This window comes from Motacilla alba, chromosome 1, assembly GCF_015832195.1.
Source record: "Motacilla alba alba isolate MOTALB_02 chromosome 1, Motacilla_alba_V1.0_pri, whole genome shotgun sequence".
In the NCBI taxonomy this organism is placed as follows: domain Eukaryota; kingdom Metazoa; phylum Chordata; class Aves; order Passeriformes; family Motacillidae; genus Motacilla; species Motacilla alba.
The window spans coordinates 105,196,923-105,216,908 of NC_052016.1; the positions used below are offsets into that span (position 1 = coordinate 105,196,923).

General features: G+C 39.3%; 1 protein-coding gene across 10 annotated transcripts in view; it reads right to left on the minus strand.

Moving 5' to 3' along the window:
- ARHGAP6 (Rho GTPase activating protein 6) overlaps positions 1-19,986 on the minus strand; it is a 316,178-nt gene that overhangs the window by 30,067 nt on the left and 266,125 nt on the right. For all 10 annotated transcript variants that reach the window (XM_038132422.1, XM_038132485.1, XM_038132501.1 and 7 more), the window contains 2 exons: positions 11,445-11,516; positions 1,942-2,198 (listed from right to left, as the gene is read on the minus strand). In XM_038132422.1, coding sequence (XP_037988350.1) covers positions 1,942-2,198; positions 11,445-11,516 — 329 coding nt within the window. The remainder of the gene's footprint in view (positions 1-1,941; positions 2,199-11,444; positions 11,517-19,986) is intronic.

The window sequence follows — 19,986 nt, forward strand, 5'->3', positions numbered from 1 at the left end:
TACTCCAGGTGTCTGTGCAGCATTTTTGTGATAAATTGTTTGTATCAGTTGCATTTACTAACAAATAATTTTTTCTTTTTTTTGTAAGCACTTGTCAGTTGAAAACAGTGCAATGGTGCTCAAGAGATAAAAGATAAGAGCAGACTTCCTTATCATCTCCAGGGCAGAGGAGTAAGTGCACTGATAAACAGAATTATGAAGACAGACAAGATATGGGACATGAGTTGATATCAATGTTAAATAATGGAAAATTCATGAAATTCATTAGGTAAGTTCATTCCTAGAGAAAATGTCAGCTCCCTCATGTCATACTGCCCACCTTAGTCTACTCTCACTTCCCTGTGGGTGAACCATGTCCTACTGCATCTTCATGGCTGTGGACTAAAGGCTCCAATTCTGCACTCTCAAAGCTGCAATGGCAGTATTGAGAAAAAAAATCCCCAACTATCCAAACAAAACAAAACAAGCAAAACTCTCTCTCAACATCCAGGAACTTGGTCCTGATGGATCTCTGTGGATGTACCAAAGGATCCATGTTCTTCTGCTTGCTCACTGGTCAAATACATGACAGAAATCTTATCATCCAATCTTTGTGAAAAGAACAGCAGATGAGTCACCTCTGGACACATGAGTTATCTTTCTCTCCTATGAAAAAAGGTTCTGAAGCCAATGAGTACATTCAGTGAAGTTTTGTTTTTTGTCAGTGACTGCCAAATTCTGAAAGAAGTTCATGGGTTTCCCTTTACTTAGTCTAGTCACTTTGCACTTTTGTGTGAACCCAAATGCCTGTTCATATGGTTTGCACAGACCAACAGATGTGCATTAATGAGTATACAAGACAGCAAACATCATACTTTCAGTTTTGCAGACAGAATATAGACACTTCAAGCTTCAGCTGGCAGCTAGACAAAGAAAGAGCCCCATGACATGCATTCTTCCTTTCCTCAATTTGCAATTTACTCCAGTTCCATCCCTCTTAAACCCTGGTTTGAAGAGCCCAAGAGAGAATTTCTATGAAGCAGGTTTTAGCCTACGATGAAAGAAGGTGAGGTTCTTAAGAAAATACTTTCCTTTCCAGAGTCTGTTCTTGTACCTCAATTCTTGCTCAGATTTCTTAAAAGAGTTTTTATTCAAAGTATTTTATTATGCAATGTTCTTCTCCCTCCATTGCAAATGAAATTAAAAAGCAGGAAAGTCTAGAACCTCTATTCCATGGTAACAAAAGAAAAAAAAATTACCAACTGTAGAACTAGAAAGTTCAGAGCATAAAATTTAATTACAAGGAACAGATGTATACTAAAAAATGATCAATTTTACATGCAGATTAATATTCAACCCAAACCCACTACTCTGTGTTTTACTGTCAAAGGCATCTTCCTAGCCTGCATGCAGAAACATCCTTTGAAGACCCTGGTACAAATCTAGTCTTGCAACTCCTTACTTACCATGGAGGATATGATATGGGTTAGACCATGAGGATTTTTATTAATATAAGGATAGGGATTAATAGTCAGACTTATTATCAAGTTATAGCTAGATTAAGATATCAAACACATAGGTTTAGACTTTAAAACTGCTGAAAAAATAGGGTAAAGACAGATGGAATTTGTTAAATCTGGAAGACTAAGACAGAAGGAGGTAGATAAAGGGAGCAAACAGGAAGACTTCTAGATAGTCTCTCTGCCTCTCTGCAGTCTGTTACAGACAGACTTCTCTGCAGACAGAAAGGTCTATATGACCTTTTCCCACAGCATCAGCAAAAGAAGATTTCCACTACACTTAAGAGTTTTCTGATGTTGATGAGGCTGACTTCCACCTGAAAAAAAACCCACTATTCGAACAAAAAGTATTCCACAGTCCACACACACAACAGGTTTTTCCTGGTCCAGCTACACCCTCTGGACCTACAATCACACCCCCCATTGTGATGTGTCTACTTACACGCCTCCTCGCTCGTGGCGCTGGCTCAGGTGTGTTAGGAGAAGTGGATTCATTCGGCGTTTCTGAGGTGGAGCTGAGAGATGAGTTACTGCTGGAAAGTTCTTTGTTCTGTCTTTTAGTTCCAAATGGCAAGAGAAAGGCCACAAAATCTGAAACATCTTTTTGCTCTTCCCTCTGAGAGTCTTGCTTGAGTTTGTAGGCCCGGTCATTAGCAATCACTTGAGACAAAGGCATTCCAAAAGCCTGGGGAATAAATTCTGCAACAACAACAAACCCCTAATAGTCACCAAACATCTGGTATTTATTTAGTACAAAAAGAATTAACTCTTTCTTTGTTAAGAAAAACAATCTGAGGTCCCTTTATATAGCAATTCCAATGAAGTATTGGACTCAGCAATAATAACAACAACAGAGCCAGGTTTTTGTAGCCCATGGTATCTGAATCATATATCTAGTCACATAATGCAAGATACACTGCACAGGATCCTGGAAAAATCACTTGAGATCAAATCTAATAAGGATGTTAACTTCCACCAAAAGAAACTGAAGTCAGGCACTTCTAGTTACATGTAAATGGTGCACAGGGGCATCAGAAGCTCTGGTAACCACCCGGAGACTGTGAGCCTCACTGGACTGCGCCAAAGCTCTCTCTCATGTTTCAGATCCCTCCACCAGGCTCCTTTCTCATGAGTGCTGTAGGGCACCAGAGCCAAGGGCTCCTGGCATGTGCATGGGTTTCACTACAGTTCAGAGAGTATGAATCTACCTGTGCAGAGAGCTTTGAAGTACATTCACCAGTCAGATTAAGCCTTCAAGGATATAGTTTTAAATTTACACAAGAACTATATTGTTTCAAATATTGGTAAGATTGAACCTGTTTAATAGTGGTATATCAGTATAAAGTTCCTCTGAACAGTAAAAAAGCATGGACACATGGAAATACAGGAGAACACATTTGCCTTGATTAAGAAAAAGAATATAATCCTATCTCACATCAATATAACTGTGATGTACAAAACCAGCATATATCTCAGGTCTCAAAGTAAAATGCTTAGATATCTTACAAACTAGAAAAATGTTTTAGAGTAATCAATCAGCAACAATGAAATTCTCATCAATAATTTTCAAATCAGAAGTAGCTGAGACTAGCAGAAGCAAAACCAGAGACAGATTTCCAACTAGAACTGGTTTGTGCTCAAAAGAAATGAAAAACAAATAGCTATTGATACTATTCACCCTGGTGAAAATTAGTGCAACTCCTACTAGGTTCCAGCTTCAGATCTGCTCATATCAGGAATAAATAAAGCACCAGAGATTAAAAGCAAATTTCTTTAAGCATCAAAAAAGGAATTATTAAAAAAAAAAAAATAAGCACATAGAAAAATTCTTACATACTATCCTTCTCTTTTGCCACAATCATGTAAATGATTAAATGCCAAAATTCCTCCTGGTATTTTAAGTCTGACTAGGTCTTTGATGACACTTGCAAATTGTATCTGGATTTGTATTAAGTAAGGATTGAAAAGAAGAGGATGTTTTAAGAATCCTGAATGAGGACACTACTAGCCTATCACACTAAAGAAACAACAGCCCATTGTTCTGATTTGGAAGAAACATTCCTGCTCTTTAGAAGCATGAAATGTTAAGATATGAGTTAACTTTGGTGGCCAGACAAAACTAAATGAGGAAGCAGAGCCTCATATATCAAGCAACTCTGGAGGTGACCTATGAGTAGAATGACACCTAAAACCATCTGCATTTAATTTAGGACAAGAAAGAACATTCTCACACAGATATCAAACAATGTGGGGATTGCCAGTTCCAGGAGTTCAGTTAGACCTTTCCCTCCTGTACTGAGCAGAGTGTGTCTACAAAATTATGACAATATTAATAATATTTTTGACTGTTCTGAATTATCTTCCTAATGAACATTTAAGGTGACAAATTTGAAACACACATATGCAACACATGATCCCTTCTGGCTGTCTAACCAGGTGCTTTCTTATACTCCCAGCACCCCTTTTTATTTGTCTTTCTACAGCTTTTCCTGAGAAAAGCCAACACAGTATATTCCTCTCGTTTGGCTCAGAGCTGCTTGTGATTCAGACTGGGAGAGGACAGCAGTATTTAGGTCAAGTGATGCCCAACAGCAGGCTGGTGCCGTTGATCCTATATCAACTGGGGCAAGATCAGCAGGAGATGAGCTCTCATGCTCATCTCAGCAGCATGCTCATCTCTCTCAGCATGCTTCATTAAACAAGTTTCATTAAAATGAACCTTTCCCTGACTACAGTATGTGAAGGCTGGCATTTTGAGGTAGGTGCTGCCCCTCCTTGGAAACTCAGGTGTGGGATTCCAGGTTTTTAATTGCTCTTGTTCAACGTGGCCTAGAGAAAGGACAACGAGCCTCTACTCCAGGCTGCTCTGATGTAGACCTTCTCAGAGCACATGAACCACTTCCTCAATTTTTTAGTGTCTGGCAGAGATGTGGAACTGGATGAAAACCAACTGGCTAAATTTCAGACTAAATACAGATGGCAATGGTGCTGGCTGGCAGTGGTAATTACATTAAAGAGTTGGCAAACCCAGTAAAGTTTTGCTCATTTGTTGAAATTAAGAGAATCAGTTGCCCCCTCTGCAGACTGCCTGCAGCCTCAAGCTCCCACCAAAATGTGTGTGTGCTTGCACCATGGGCTGTGGTGGCAGGGAGCATGTTCTATCCACCACTCTTCAGAAGCATTCAATCCCAACAACTTCCTTGTTGGACAGGTAATTAGAGTGAATGTTAGCCCTTCTGACATTTCAGATTCATTAAAAAATAAAAGTGAGGTAATTGTGAAGTAATTAGCAACCCAAGGATGGGAGAGAAAGGGCACTAACTCAAATCACAAGATGTGTGGGTTTGAGGCTCTAGTCTCACACAAAAGGTAAAAGGACCAATTGCCTTTTTACAGATGTATGCTGGGGATCCCCTCTGTTGGAGAAGTTTCATTTGCATGAAGAAAAGTACCTTAAAGCACTGGCTCAAACCTTGGTCTGCTGTACACCTACTGAGTGCCAAAGCTACTAAGTTAGTTATTCTCTGTAAACTCGACAAAAAATTGATCACTTATTCAGTGAGGAGTCTGGGCAGCTTAAAAAGACATTTTGCAAAAAGCATCATGTAAAAATGTGAAACAACCTGGCAGACTGGGCAGTCAGCTTGGAAACAGACTCCTGTCCTTAGCCAGCACCACTTTTAATACACTCCAGTTTTCAGTGTTTACTGGCAAAGGAGGAAATTTACTGTTTTGGAGAAGCACATAATTTCTCTTACCAGAAAGTCAATCTTGCAGCTGTGGCAAGTTTCTTAACAAAATTTTGATTGAAACCAATATGTTCCTAAGAAATCTTTCTTTGGCGGTAAATCATCATTTTCTAATAAAAAGCAGCATGTCACAGAAAAATTCCTAGCCAGATCAAATAAGAGTTTCAGTGATCCCAAATCCTCCTTTTTGCTAATCAAATGATAACATTCAGGATGTTGACCCACATGGTTATAGCTTATCTGACCTCATGTCACCCTGTCCACATATGGTTTAAAAAACTCTGAAGTTTCAGCTGGTGAAAACTGCTTTCCATCCCACAGAACATAACAGTCCATTAGGAGCCAGTGAGATCTGTATTCTAGATTCTAATGAGTATTTCAATACTAATAAAGTGGAAAGTAACTATGGTTAGGGTCCTCAGCATTTGGAGTTTTTACTTAAGTGCATCATAAATGCTGATTTTGGGTTGCTAAAATCCTGTGACCGAGATTTATTAAGGTGCTTGTACCATATCTATTTAAATGACAGGAATAGAGATCAGAGAATAACAAGCTTTTAAAAGGATATTTAAATGGGGTCTTTAAGTCAATCTGCCCAGCTAGCCAGACAGGGTAACTCTGTTTTGCTAACTGAAATAAATTATTTCAGATCTGTAGAGACAGTGATGGAAGCAGAAAACTAGAAGAACAGAAACCTCAGTCCATAATGGGAACTGTAAAACTCCTTTTATCTGAAGGCTCTTCAAAACCTGCACTGACTCCAGGAGATTCGAGGTACGACAATGTTTTCAGCATCAGTCCTGTGGCTGAAAATCTCTTCTCCAGCTACTCACAGCTCACTAGCCTTCAAGGAGTAATATAAGGCCCTCCCAATTGCATATGCTTTTTTCTGGGAGTAGGTCTGGGGTTTTTTTTCAAAAAATAAAGAGATTATTTGGTACTTTACTTGACTTCAGTATAAAATATGACACAATGTTGAGTAAAAAAAACCTCTCTTTTTTTTGTCTAGAGAGCATGAGAAACATATTTAAAGTTTTTTTTATAGAAGCATGGTAAGTCCGTGAAAAGTCTTTTAAAAAAACAATTTCTGATAAACTACAATAAAAAAGATATTTCATTTATTCAGCTCCCTCCTTAAGCTGTGCCAAGGCACACAGACACCACGATAGGCTGTATTACTGAGAACAAATGCAAACATCAATTAATATCTTAATTTACCAAGCATGAATAGGAAGTAAACATAAAAAACATTTTCAAAAATTTTGAACTAAAGAAAAATCAAACATCTGCTGGATTTGCATATGCCACAAAGTTACCAGGAAGGCCTTTTCTCAGGAAGTCCTGCATACACAGCAGCTCTGCTAAGGCCTCACAGATGAACCTGCCAAGTATTTACATCCCATGCAGAAACCATCTGCAAAAGGGATGATTCTCAGTTACTCTAGCAATCACATTACAAGTGATTATAAATTCTGAGCAGGTCTCTTTGTTAACCTGTAGGGTTTTCTGGAACCAAGGCAAAACAAACTCAGTTTACTGATAAAATCTTCTAGGGCGAGTAATTTCTGGGAGGCATCTCTCTCAGGAATGCCTGTGTGTACTCTAAAAGTAGATCTGCTTACACTGACACCCATATCACTGGCAAGGGATGGCAAAAGACTCTGCTTCTGCTGCCTTAAAAACTAGCACTGAATTCATAAGGGAACAATATCCAGCTGCCAGCATGCACAGCACGCTGAGAATGTCTTATTCCAAGCAGCACAGACATGTTACTGCTCCTTCGGCCTGAGTACTGCTTGTCAGCAGCCAAAGGCAATGTTTGGAGACATCTGCAGACAGTAGGATCGAGGGTCATGATGGCCATTAATAACAAGGAAGCCGGGTAAAGCAAAAACACTTGAATGATGGAAGCTGAAAATATTGCTTAAATCTGGGTGGAGTGCTGCTCTCCTGTTTAGTCTGTATACATCCAGCAAGTTTTGCTATATCCTGCTTTGGTGAATTACTCAGAGATGTAATAACAATTGAAAAAACACTCCTTTTACAATATCTCCGCTTTTAATGAGATGTTGACAGATATAAAAAAGGACAAAGATATGTGAAACTCATTTAATGTGCATTAAATTCTACTGTGCTGTCTTTATTGGCCTTCAGAAGCCTGACAAGTTGCTGAAACTCTCACTTAACAGACAGGTTGACTGATCCATCTAAATAAAATGTGAACTTTAGACAGTAAAAACTCCATAGATTGGACTGAGTCCTAAAATACAAGTTATTAAATCTCCAAACAGTCCTAGAAAAAATTAGTACCGTTCCCTTTAGTTATGCCTTTTAAGCATAGATGCCTGGTGGGGTGGGTGGGGAAGAACAGTCTTGGACACAAATTGGAGAGAGGGGGCTCCTCTCCAGAGAGAGCAACCCCAGAAACCTACAGCATGGGGCAGTTCAGTGCATGTCAGAGCTAAAGGAGAGCGTTTCTCAGGCAAGAGCTGCAGTGACGCCTCCATTGTGCATCCTTGGTGACCAGCATGGTGGCCCTTTCTTTCCACCTCTGTGGCCTCCTGTGCCAGGCACATCCCTGTTATCTTTGATTGCAACCCACACACAGGATCACATGGTGCTGCATGACTGTCAGGATTAACCTTCAGGAGTCTGTCTTTACCAAAGGAGATTTCCAGGTGGCCCATACTCTGGGCAGGACCAACAACATGGTCCCCTCAGCCTTTACTTGTCCAGGTATGTGAGGGCTCCCAGGCTGAGATAGAGAAAACATAAAATGTTTTGGATTAATTACTCTCCCAACTGCAACTGTATGTACAAAAGTGATGCTGAAGGGATGGAAATGAAGTCTGCATTAAGACAGCTGCATCTCCTCCATATGAAGTGTCTGGTAATCAGCTTCCCTGCTTCCCCTCTGACATCCTGTGGCCTGGTCTTGTTTTCTTCTCCCAACAGTGCATCTGGACTAGTTACTAAAAAAACCACACCACAAACCCCCCAAAACAAACAGAAGGAAGGCATTCCTTTCAGGAATGAGGACTAGGGACCTGCCTGGGTGGGTGTGTGCTCCCAGCCTTTTGTGTAGCACACCCATGTTCACAGTGAGGAGTGTTTGTCTTGGACCAGCTGCCCAGAAATGGAAGATATTCTCTCTACAGAACAAGCCTGCTGTGAAAGACATGTCAAGGGAAGTTAATTCTAACTTCAGGTGACATGGAGGCCACTGTTCAGGGAAGGTGGTGGGGCTCAGTTCTGATGTGAGCATATCAGGTTCATACTTATGGAGACCAGCAGCACAAGGCCATACATTTTTCTTTTCAGAGCTAACTCGTCACCTGAAAGCCGGGCAATACTGTCCCCTCTAACTCCTGAGGCTGGAGGAGATGCTGGTGCTGCTGCTTCCCACAGGAAAACAGCCACCTTTCAACCACTGTGCCAGGCTGAGGGCCATGGCACAAACCAGCAATCCTGGCTGTTCATTCCCTCTGCTGTCGTGCATTGAGACAGCAGGAACCTCTGCTCAGCAAATGCCTGAGTGGCAGATGATCCTTAATAACTCAGATGGGCAGAGAAAAGTACACCACGACCAACCATGGCCAGAAAACCTGTCAAGTAAGATGCCATAAGCTGCTATTTGGGCTATTTTTGCCTAACATTTGCTGTTGGCAATTAGTAAGAGCAGATATGCCTTTCTTTTCACTCTGCTAACAAAACCTGTTCAGAATGTGACTCGTTCTAGTTTCCTGGACTCTTACTGACCAACCCAAGTTTTTCCTAAAAGAAGCCAAGAAATACAGATTCTACTGTTTAAAAAGTGCTGGGGTATTCTCTTCTCAGAGGGTGCTCCTATAATATTTTATAAGTGGAGAGTGCATGTAAAGCATCTCTATAACTCAGAGTAAGACAGTGAGAGATGGGGAAAAAAAAGGACAAAAGCAGATGGGTGTATGTTTGGAAAATCTGGATTTCAAATAATAGTAAGAAAAAAAGGAATTAAAATTAGGAGAAGCAGCATAGTGATTTCTAAAAATGCTTGGTGTAAGTAACCAGATAGTATGAGCAAGGCTGAAAAGCAGGAAGTAGATAAATTTAAACAATGATGAATAAGTACAAAGTGCTGATCTTTACTGGCAACTAGTGAGCCCTAAAAGGCAAAGTGCACTCAGAAAACCCTTCAGAATAAAAATCAAGTATATCCCCAAACTTACTAAATGAGTGGAGTATAAATGCTACCAGGCAAGGTAGACACACAAGAAAATCCCTGAACAGAAGTGTTATAGCAGAAAATAATATTATCTTGAAGTGCTCAACTGGTGCAGCCATGTAATTATTAGAAAGAAAGGTCAGCTGAAACAAAACATAGCTGTAAGGAAATACAAAAGAATTCATGCAATCTAAGAAAAAAATATTATTTGAAAGATCTTTAGCAACAGAGAATTTAGTGGAATAAAGACCAACTCTGGGTTAAGGATTTGTATCCATCACCAAAAGGACACTTTCATTTCTCAAGGCACTGCACCAAAGAGAACTGGTGGAGCTCTGAAAGTGCAACCGCAAAGATCTATCAAGTGTGGGTGACACAGCAAAATTCTGGCTTCGGTGAATTATCAAAGCAGTTTACCGTTGTTAAAATCTGCTACAGTCATGAAAAACTGTGAGAAAAAAAAGCCAAAATTTATTTTAACTCTCAAACTTCTAAAGTGAAACTTTCAACAGAGACTACCAAAGTCACAGTACCCTTAAGGAAGGAAAGATGAAACCTCTCAGTATATCAAAAATTTGTGAGAGACAAAACATTTTAAAATGCAGGATGTGGTTAGCCTTTTCTGATGCAGAAGAGCACCTCACAGGCCCTATGCAGATCAATATCTGGCAAACAGACTGAAAAGCAGAGCAGGTTTTGCACAGAATTATGCTGCTTTGCACTCTTATGTGTATAAGCAACTACAGGAAAAAACATAGCAATGTAATGACTGACTGATTACAATGTAACCAAATGTAATGAATTAATAGGAAAATGCAAAAAATATTTTCCCCATAGGTGGCTACAAAATCATTAAATCTCTTAATGACTCCTCCTGCATGTGGCTTCAGTCATAAATCAAGTAGTTCTTGTAACAAATTAAAAGTTTGGTACTTGCAACGTAATAATACAGGAAGCCACTGGGTGCATCAAACCAATGTGTCAGGGCACATTCTGTTTTAGAAAGATTAATACAAATATTTTTCCATAGCCAATTTTAAATCAAGAAAATAATAATCATGTATTTTAACTCATCAAACAAATAAAAATGAAAAGAATAATATTTTCTTCTTATCTATGTAAACTAACTTGGAAATGGGGATGTTAATTTTTACAGTAGAATTTCAAAGTTCCATTCTTCTGCTAAACTGGACTTAAAGTGAGGACATCAGAGTAACCAGGTCACTTCTTCTGCCACAAATTCCTGGACTTGAGTGCATGTTTGTGAAACTGGGATATCAATACTGAGTTTTACAACTATTTTTCCAGAAGTGAACACAAAATTAGATGCACAATTACATGCAATTTCACAGACACTTTCCAGCATGTCAGTACTTAGACTTAGTTCAAATGGCTCTGAATTACAGGTCAACTTCAGGTCTTGGATTAGGGCCCAGCCCATAAAGCTGATTAGTGTCCAAACAAAAGAGTACAACCACATCCGTAAATCCATGTCACGTGGAGTTTATTAAAATCCAACTGATCAGTAGCACTGAAGCATTTATATATTTTAAACAATGGCTATTCTCCTAAGGTTAAAGAAAGAAAAGCATGCCAACTGACTTGCTTGGGCAGTGCTGGGTTTATGTGCTTTGTAAATTGAGAGTACAAATGCAGGTAAAGAACTGGATCATGTTATACAGACCACATTCTGCACTGGATAGTGAAAGTGGGAAGAAAGAAAATTGGAGAAAAGATTAAGTCCTTTGAGTCTTCCTTTTTTTCCTCAGAAAAAAAAAAAAGGCAAAACCAAATCAAAACCAAAACCTTTCAGTTGAAGAGATCTGACTTATACTAAAGTCAAACAGAAAAGCATAAATTTTAGGATGAAAGTAAATACCTACACAGTGTATCAGCTCAACAACATTCTACTTCAAAAAGTATGTATCAGACTAAAGAAATCTCATCTGCAAAACTAAGACCTCCTGATCCCCAAATATGTACTCATTTTACCTTTGTCTCTGTTCTTCTCCTTTCCTAAAGAGTCCAGTTTCTTTCTTAATGACTTCTTCCTCTTTTGTCCATCTGTAAGAGGCAAAAAAAAAAAAAAAAAAAAAAAAGAACACAAAAAAATGAAGTAAGTGAAGAGAAGTAACCCTGAACAAACTGCTGCACAAGCTGTAGGAACATGGAGTGAGATGGTCACAGAACTGGGGATCAGGAAGGGTGTGAGGCACATTTCACAAAAGCTGGGGACTGTCACAGTCCTCTGGCCCAAAGGAGTGTGGCTTTGCTCACCCAAACGCTGAGGCTGTATTGGGGAACACAAAGGCATCCCCTGCATTCCCCTGCATGCTGCTGGGCACATTTACCTGTGCATGGTCACTGAAGAGTTAACAATGGAGGTTTTTTGCTGGATGCTTTTGATAGCAGAGCACCATAAACCTAAAAGGTTTATGGCTTATCTTAAAGGATAGCCTTCATCCATGGTCACAAGACTGTGATTCAGGTACAGAACTAAAGGTAGTATTTGGAAAGGGACGACTATTAACCTCCAGGATAAAGCACTGCATGCCAGCCATAGCAGCTGGGTGATAGCTGACCACCTTCACATGACCCATCGGATCTGAACTCATGCTGGGAGCTGGCAGTTGAGTACAGCATGTCCAGATTGGTTCAGATGGATTAGAGCCTCAGAGAAATTTTTGTTGTGACAACCGATATATTGTCCAAGATTTCACCTAGGTATTAAGGACCAGTGGTTTTAAGCAATATCAGAGGCAGGTTGGTTCTTGAAACAAGAATATCAAAAGGTTGGCTATCATTATTTCCTTCAGCAGCATCTTTTATAATGAAATGTCAACAAAACAGAATTTTATTTACTAGGTCTCAACAAATACCAGGGATTAAGTCAGGGGCCTGCTTTAACTTGTACCTTTGGAATTTTTTAAGTTCCAAAGAAATATAAAGGGTCTACCACAGGGACTGATATGCTAACATAGGCATTGCTCTAGACAAAGTTTAATGAACATGTACCTTTTCCCTTACTGATTTTGCATTATGGTAAAAACTCAAAAATAAGCACACCATATCCATTTCACTTTTAGGGCAAAAGAGTCACCAAGTAATCTGTCTCAACACATTTTTCTAGTTGTGTAAGCCAGTGTCTTAAGTAACTCTTAAGTCTTTTATAGCAAGGAACATACCACAAAGGAGTGAAGTGGATCTCTGTTAATGAACTCTTATCTTTGCAATTTGAGGTCATGAGAGAACACAAGCTATTTCTCCATACTTTTCCCTCAAATCCTTCTGAAAACCAAGTCCAGAACAGTATCTGATAGACTGCTCAAAATATCTGACTTTTTTATAGCCAATTAATATCCTTTTATTTTTAAAGTAACATTTCTTTTTTTCTTTTTACTTCTTGTAATAGTGGTTGAACTGACTCTACTTGCACTCTGCAGTTATTTCCAGGATACCACAGAATCACAGAATTGTGAGGGTTGGAAGGGACCTCTAGTCCCTTCCTAGGAGATCATCTAGTCCAACCACTCCCACCAGAGCAGGGTCACCTGGAGCAGGTGACACAGAATTTGTCCATGTGGGTTTGGAATTTCATCAGAGATGGAGAATCTACAACCTCCCTGGGCAACCTGTAACAGTGCTCTGACCTCCTCAATGTAAAGAAGTCCTTTGTCATGTTGAGGTGAAAATTCTTGTGTTTTAGTTTATGGCCATTGCTCTTTGTCCTGTTGCTGGGCACCACTGCAAAAAGTCTGGCACCATCTTCTTGGCACCCATCTTCGAGATATCTATATGGACTGATGAGATCTCCTCTCAGTCTTCTCAAGCCTAAACAGGCCCAGGTCCCTCAGTCTCTCCTCATAAGAGAGATGCTCCAGACCCCAGAATGTAGGCATTTGCTGGACTCTTACCAGTAGCAGATTGCTTCTCTTGTGCTGAGGAGCCCACAAGTGGACACAGCACTCTGGATGTGGCCTCACTGAGGGTGAGAAGATGGGCAGGATGACCTCCCTCGGTCTGCTGGCAAAGCTCTTCCTGATGCACCCCAAGATACCAGCAGCCCTCCTGGATGGAAGGGTTCCTAGCACCCACAACTCGGATATTTGCTTCCTGTCTCAAGGTACAATTGCCAAGTTGGCTATGTTAACTCCCCTTTTCCCACACCTGCTCTGGTGAGAATTCATCTCTCTGAAATAAGGCTGACTAGATGGATAAGGTATTCTGAGTGAGAGTTCAGCAGTATAATGGTGGTAATTCATTGCCTGACATGGTCTATGATTATATTTTCCTTTCTTCTTAGCCACATGACAAGGCTATAATTCAAAGTCATATTCTGATTGAAGAAAAGCCCAGACTTTTCACACCTTCTGACATTTCCTGTTGTTCAGACTGAGTTTTTAAGAGAAATTCTTTCACCTCTTGGCAATGTGAATAGTTGGTAGCCTGCTTACATACACCTGAGAGTACAGCTTGTTTTTATAAGGTTCCCTGCTACCATTGTGTTCTGGCTTTATATCTATAAAATGATTTTCAAATTATTTTCCATGTTATAAATTCAAATTACTGCTTCACAGACTCTTTTTGATAGATGATTTATATTTCTTTGGAGCCACAGAGCTGTATTCTCCAAAAACCCATTTACTGATATTCTGACGTCCCACTGAAGTCTACTGAGACATAAAAAAATGAGAGAAAGAATAAAAAATTGAGGTAAAATGCAGTGTTTTGCTATGATCATTTACATTTACAGTTTACCCCATGGCTAGAGAAAAAGAGTTACATATGAAAATAAGGCTGAGAAGAATCTCAGTAAAAAGCTAAAGCTCAGAAGGTCTGCCAAGAGGTCTGAGATCAGTTCAAGTTCTCATCCTCCCCAGCAAAAGACATGATAAATTCCAGTCTATGCTCTGTACATATAAATATGTTTTCAAATGACTGTTAATACAGGGCACATCAGGCATGAGCATTGCTGAAATATTCATAATGTGTTTAAAGACTTATGCAACCCCAGCAGTTTTGCATATTAAATTAATCCCATTCACAATAATAACGCTTAGTATTAATTAGCTGCAGTATGGTTTTGAAAATATAATTCATAAGCAAAGCATTATTGAGAAACAGGCAAAGCATCATTACCCACGCTTAATACCTACTGTATGTTTTTTAATTAATTAGCAAATACTTCTGCAAAATAGCATTGTATCAGTCTGAAATGCTATTAGGTATGGATGGATTGCTATTTTTAATTTCCACTATGGTAAAGTCTAAACCACATAGTGATAAAAGCTGTTGGGCTGTTATCCAGCCTTTTGTGTCAATAAATTATCAATTTACGTCTTCTTTCTGTGGGTCAACAATACACTGCTCCTTCAACAGGTTCCACTCAAGAACATCAGCAAGACTAGAGAATCACTCAAATGACAACCGTCACAGTGAAGGAGGCTGTGGTTTTTTTCCTTTGCTAACCCATTCTGTTTTCCTGAAGGACACCTGTGCAGGCAGCTGTGCAGATCAGCTTGTTTTTCAGAAATGGACTTGATCTGTACAGTACTTAATAATTTATATGTTTGCTGCATTTTTCACTGCAATGCATACATCACTCCCTAGGCATCTATTTATTAAGACTAGCACAATGAATATTTAAAAGACCAAGAGTCTACAATCAAACTCCTGAGTGCACATTAAATTGCTACGTGACCTGTTTTTCCAAGGTGGTGAGCTCTTCCAGGTTCAGTTAATGCCAAAAAGACTTTTCTATTTGAAAAATTAGGTCATCTCTTTAGGACACTGCTAGTGAACCACACAGCCTACAGAATATAAGATTATTTATACTGATCTACAGACTTTTTACAAGAATTGAACAATCTGACTTCTGAGATATCAAAACTTAAATATTTTGGGTTAAAGTTGAAATTCACCTGCAGTGTCATCTCTAGCACAATTTTTTAGCATTTATACTATGAAATCCCAGATTTTCTACAGACCATTTGAGGGCTTAGATTTCTCTCTGAGTGAGACCATGGTTCTACAAACTAGGTAATAAGTAATTTTCACACTGAAGATATATAAACTTCAGCTTTATCAGTTAAAACATGAAAAGAAAGAAAGATAACTTTGTACATTTTTAAAATTATTGTTCTGTTGCTTTGCACAAGACCACCTACCAACCACCTATTTTCTATGACTGAAAGAGAGAGAGTAGTGCAGGCTGAATCCTGTTACTATTTACTTCCAATACTTCTTTATTCAATTTATGTTTATGGAAATGAACTAGTCTGTTTGGTAGGTAGAAGTGTTGCTCAGCATAAGTTAAAGCATCACAAATTAGGTATAGGGAATTAGCTCAGAATTATACAGTGAGTGGCACACAAAGTTAGTACTCAGAAAGTCTTGGCCAACAGTTTCAGATTATGTCACTTAATAGTCAACATCATGTGAAACCCTAATTCAATATGCTTTACTAATTAATAAATTATGCAATAAAATAGTACAACAGTGCCCAAGCTTTGTACATAATTTCTGCGACAATACTACAGTTTTAGGCTTCTGATAATGAAAACAATACCCTCTCAAATATGCTTGAAGTGAACCTGTAACAAAAATAGGATTTTTCACCACGTTCCTTATACATGGACTGGTGGATTATCTATAGGAATGATATTCCTTTTATGTTACTTACATGCGAGGACACTTTTTATTACTCAAAAACATAATTCATAAATTCATACAAACCCTTTAAACTAATTTAACTCAGTGGGCTTTTGACATAAGAGGTGATATGCTGCTGACAGGGTTGGAGAACAAAGAGAACTTCCCATTTATTGGCAAGTTCCTTTGCTTAAGAGAAATGAGTTTCTTGTCTGTTTAGGGAAGAATGTTTGTCGAGTTCCACAATTAAGGGCTATTTTAACAGTATAAAAAGAGGACCTATCTCAGTGATTATTATCAGACCCACAGCTCAATTATCAAAATAGAAACAGATAAAAAGGTTGATATTGTGAGATTTCTAAACTACTTCTTCATAGTAATTCCAATTCTATTCGTGGCCATTTTTCTTAATAACCACTAGTAATTGGATCTAACAGCACTTAAAGAAAAAAAATTAGAATATATCTTCTAAGACTGTAACCAATTCTGTCTTGAAAATTACTACCAATGGCACGACAAAGCACATAGTTCAACCTCTCTTGAGCACTCTTTGGTTCACTTCATTCATCCAGAGCAACTCATTTCCCAAGTGCCAGCCTCCCACAGCCAGCCTGTGTGCCAAATGTCAAGCTGCAGTCTCTCTGGCCTGTGCAATACTGCAAGTAATTGAGAGTGTCCATCAGACAACACTGCTAAATTCTGTTGACACAGCACAACAAAGGCAAGACTGCACTTCATTCATTGACAGTTGCACAGTGTTTGTGGTTGCAGCCACTTCTTTGGGTCACTATACAAAGCAAATTTACTTCTGAATATGCACTTGGGGCTGCTCTGCTAAAGAAGAGGGTGCTGGTTTTACTTAGCCATTTCTGTGACTATAAATGTTCATCTTGAAATATGTATTTTTAAAAACTTGTTGAAATGCCCTGTCTCCATGCAGTAACTTCCAAAGCACTGCCAGCTGCAACACAAATGGAAGATAAAATTCAACCAGAGAAACAGGATATTGGATATTGGCACATAAACAATACAAAAAGGGGAAGGCTGAGCCTTCAGATATTTCTTATTACACTCACCCTTTGCTTCAGCCATACACACACAAGACTTCCATCAGTGATGCAGATTACTGCATTTATTCAGAAGCCTTGGACTATTTTCCCATTTCTCCTTATGGTCTATGTTCCACGCTTTACTTTGTTTTGACTTAAATCAGCATTTCATTGTGCTTATCAGCTGGCAGCTGATGGAAGAAAAGCCATAATCATTCAAGAATATCCCACAGCTGCAGTCATGACCTTCCAGGTGACATCTGGCTCATAGATGCTCACCTCAGCCCACAGCACCAGGTTCAGGCTGCTCACCAAAGGCACCACACACACAACAGAGGCAGCTTTCCTCTGATGCAGCAAACAAACTTCAGCATTCCCCTCTCTGAGAAGTTCCTGAAAACTGTGCTTACGGCAGAAGAAACAGCATGAAAAGGGCAGAGCTGAAGTCAGAGCCAGTTTTTCAGGAGAAGGGACATCCCTCCTGTTGGGCTGTGCACAGGGGGACAGGGCTGGACAGGGCCACCACCTGAGCCAAACCCTTCTCAGGTCAAATGTGAGAAACCAGGAGAGCTGTGGGGAAAGTCAGCTGTGCAGGAAACAACGTTCTCAGCAACACACAGTGCATACAGTACAACCACCTGAGAAAACCCACAACCAGCAGACAAAAATGTGCTTTTAATTCACCTCTTCCACATCCCAGCAGACTCTTGGGTAACCTGTGGTTAGTGCATCTTCTTCAGACCTAGGCTTCAGTGCCTCTGGGCTAAGGCACTACTAATTGTTAAAATGAATCGCAGACAAATTACAAAGTCCAGCTGTGCAGGTATTAAGTGATTCAGCTGCTGAAAGTTTAAAAGCTGCACAATACACAATTTCTTTACTGTTGAACAGTAAGAATTTGGTAATACTGGTAGACAAATTAAATTATTTATCTAGAACATATTCATAAGTTTCCATGGAACTCATCTAGAAGGCAAAACTGATGGAAATCTCACCTACTTCAAAAGAAAGCTTCATCCTTACAGGAACTAGAGTCTTATTTATCAAATAACAGTTCACAATAACCTCCTGTGGTTCTGATACAAATTTTTTAAAAACCCCAAACAACCAACCCTATATAATTTGCTTGCCAGATATTAGTAGATTTTTTTTTTAATACACATCAGTTGATACTGAACAGCTATTCTGAAGGCAAAGGTGATATATCAATTTATACTTGCTGAGCATATAACCAGTAGACTGCCCTGTCTTTTAGGAAAACAGATTTGAAAAGTGTAGTTCCAAACTAGACTCAAATCTAGAAAAATGCACTATTTCTATTGAAACCTATTTGCAAGGCCTATTTCTATCAAAAATGTAGACTATAACTGCAGAGAGATAGGTATTAACTCTCCTTTACATAAAAGCCCACAAACAAACAAAAACCCAACCAAACAACAACAACAACAAAAAACACAAACAAAAACCCAAGACCACCACCACAACCAACAAAACAACATCAACTTACTTTGGTCACTGCTCTAATTCAGATAGCAAACACTGCCCAACTCCTGTGGCTAGAGGAACCATAAGAAAACATGACGTTTTTCACTTTATTTGACTACATGTTCCCTGGTGCATTTAAGGAGTTAATTAGTCTCCAAGTATATATGTTGTAAAGAAATAACTACTTTTGTGTTTTCAAATAGGTTCTTCCATGATTCTCTGTCATGAAGAGACTTGTATTAACTGGTGGGCAAATGCAGGTGCAAAGTGTTCTCAGGATGAGAACCAAACCTAAGCTGATAGGGAATATGGGATTTGAGTTCTGGAGCGAGGTCAGGGCTCCTGAAGCCACAGCCAGAGGGAGGGGGATGTCAGAGCCCACCCATGCAAGGAGAAGAGCTGGGAAGGAACAGCTTCCCAGGCCTGCCCAGGCCACTGCACTCCTGCTGTGCAGGAAGCTGCAGGTCTTACAGATGAACACAGCACAGCTGCACCAAAAGAAACACTTCAGCAAGTACAAAGTGGATGCCTGCCTTGTTTGTGCAAGCTGTGTATAAATATCCTTAAAATAACAGAATTTTTAATAGTTGCAGAATTTTTTGAACCACCACAACAAAACCAAGAATAAAGTTTCCTATCTTTCCTTTTAATTTGATTTTTTGTTTAAGGTCTTTTTGCATTTGAGCTATTGAGTAGAAGTAACTGTGTTGGAGAAGTCAGGGAAAAAACCCTTTTCAGTTATTTTGCCATTACTGTAATGAAAACATTATATAGTTTTTTGCCATTTAAGGATTTTTTAACTAATAATATATTTAAGATGGTTGCATTACATAAGCTCTGAGGAACAAGATATTCAGTGAATTTCAGACTCCAAACACTAAATTATAATTGTTTGGGAGCTGAATTGTTAAATCTTTAGCTGGACCCCAGGAAAAAACTCATTTTGACATGAAAATAAACAGTTGCTCAAGTACTTTTCTATGTCAGAATGAGGAAAATGGCTGCTGCTGCCATACATAGTTGGGATTATAGAAGTAACTCAAGAAACCCATGCAAAGCTACCTGGCAGCCTTTAGAGGATTGTGAAGGAAAGGTCAAATGCCCTTGTATGTGGCTGTTAGTGGAAAGCAGCAAAAAGCAGGCAGATTCCTGGAAAGGGAAAACAGATACACGATGCCAGGTCTGACTTCCCTGTGCATAAACACACTCAGATTTTCATCTCATACACAGCTCCGCTCGCTTCAGCACCTACATTAGCACAGGATTGCCCGTGTCATAAGAAATCCCAAGTCACAGTCATCTAACAAAATAATGTCAAAACTCCACCTCCCACCCCCCAACAAAACCCT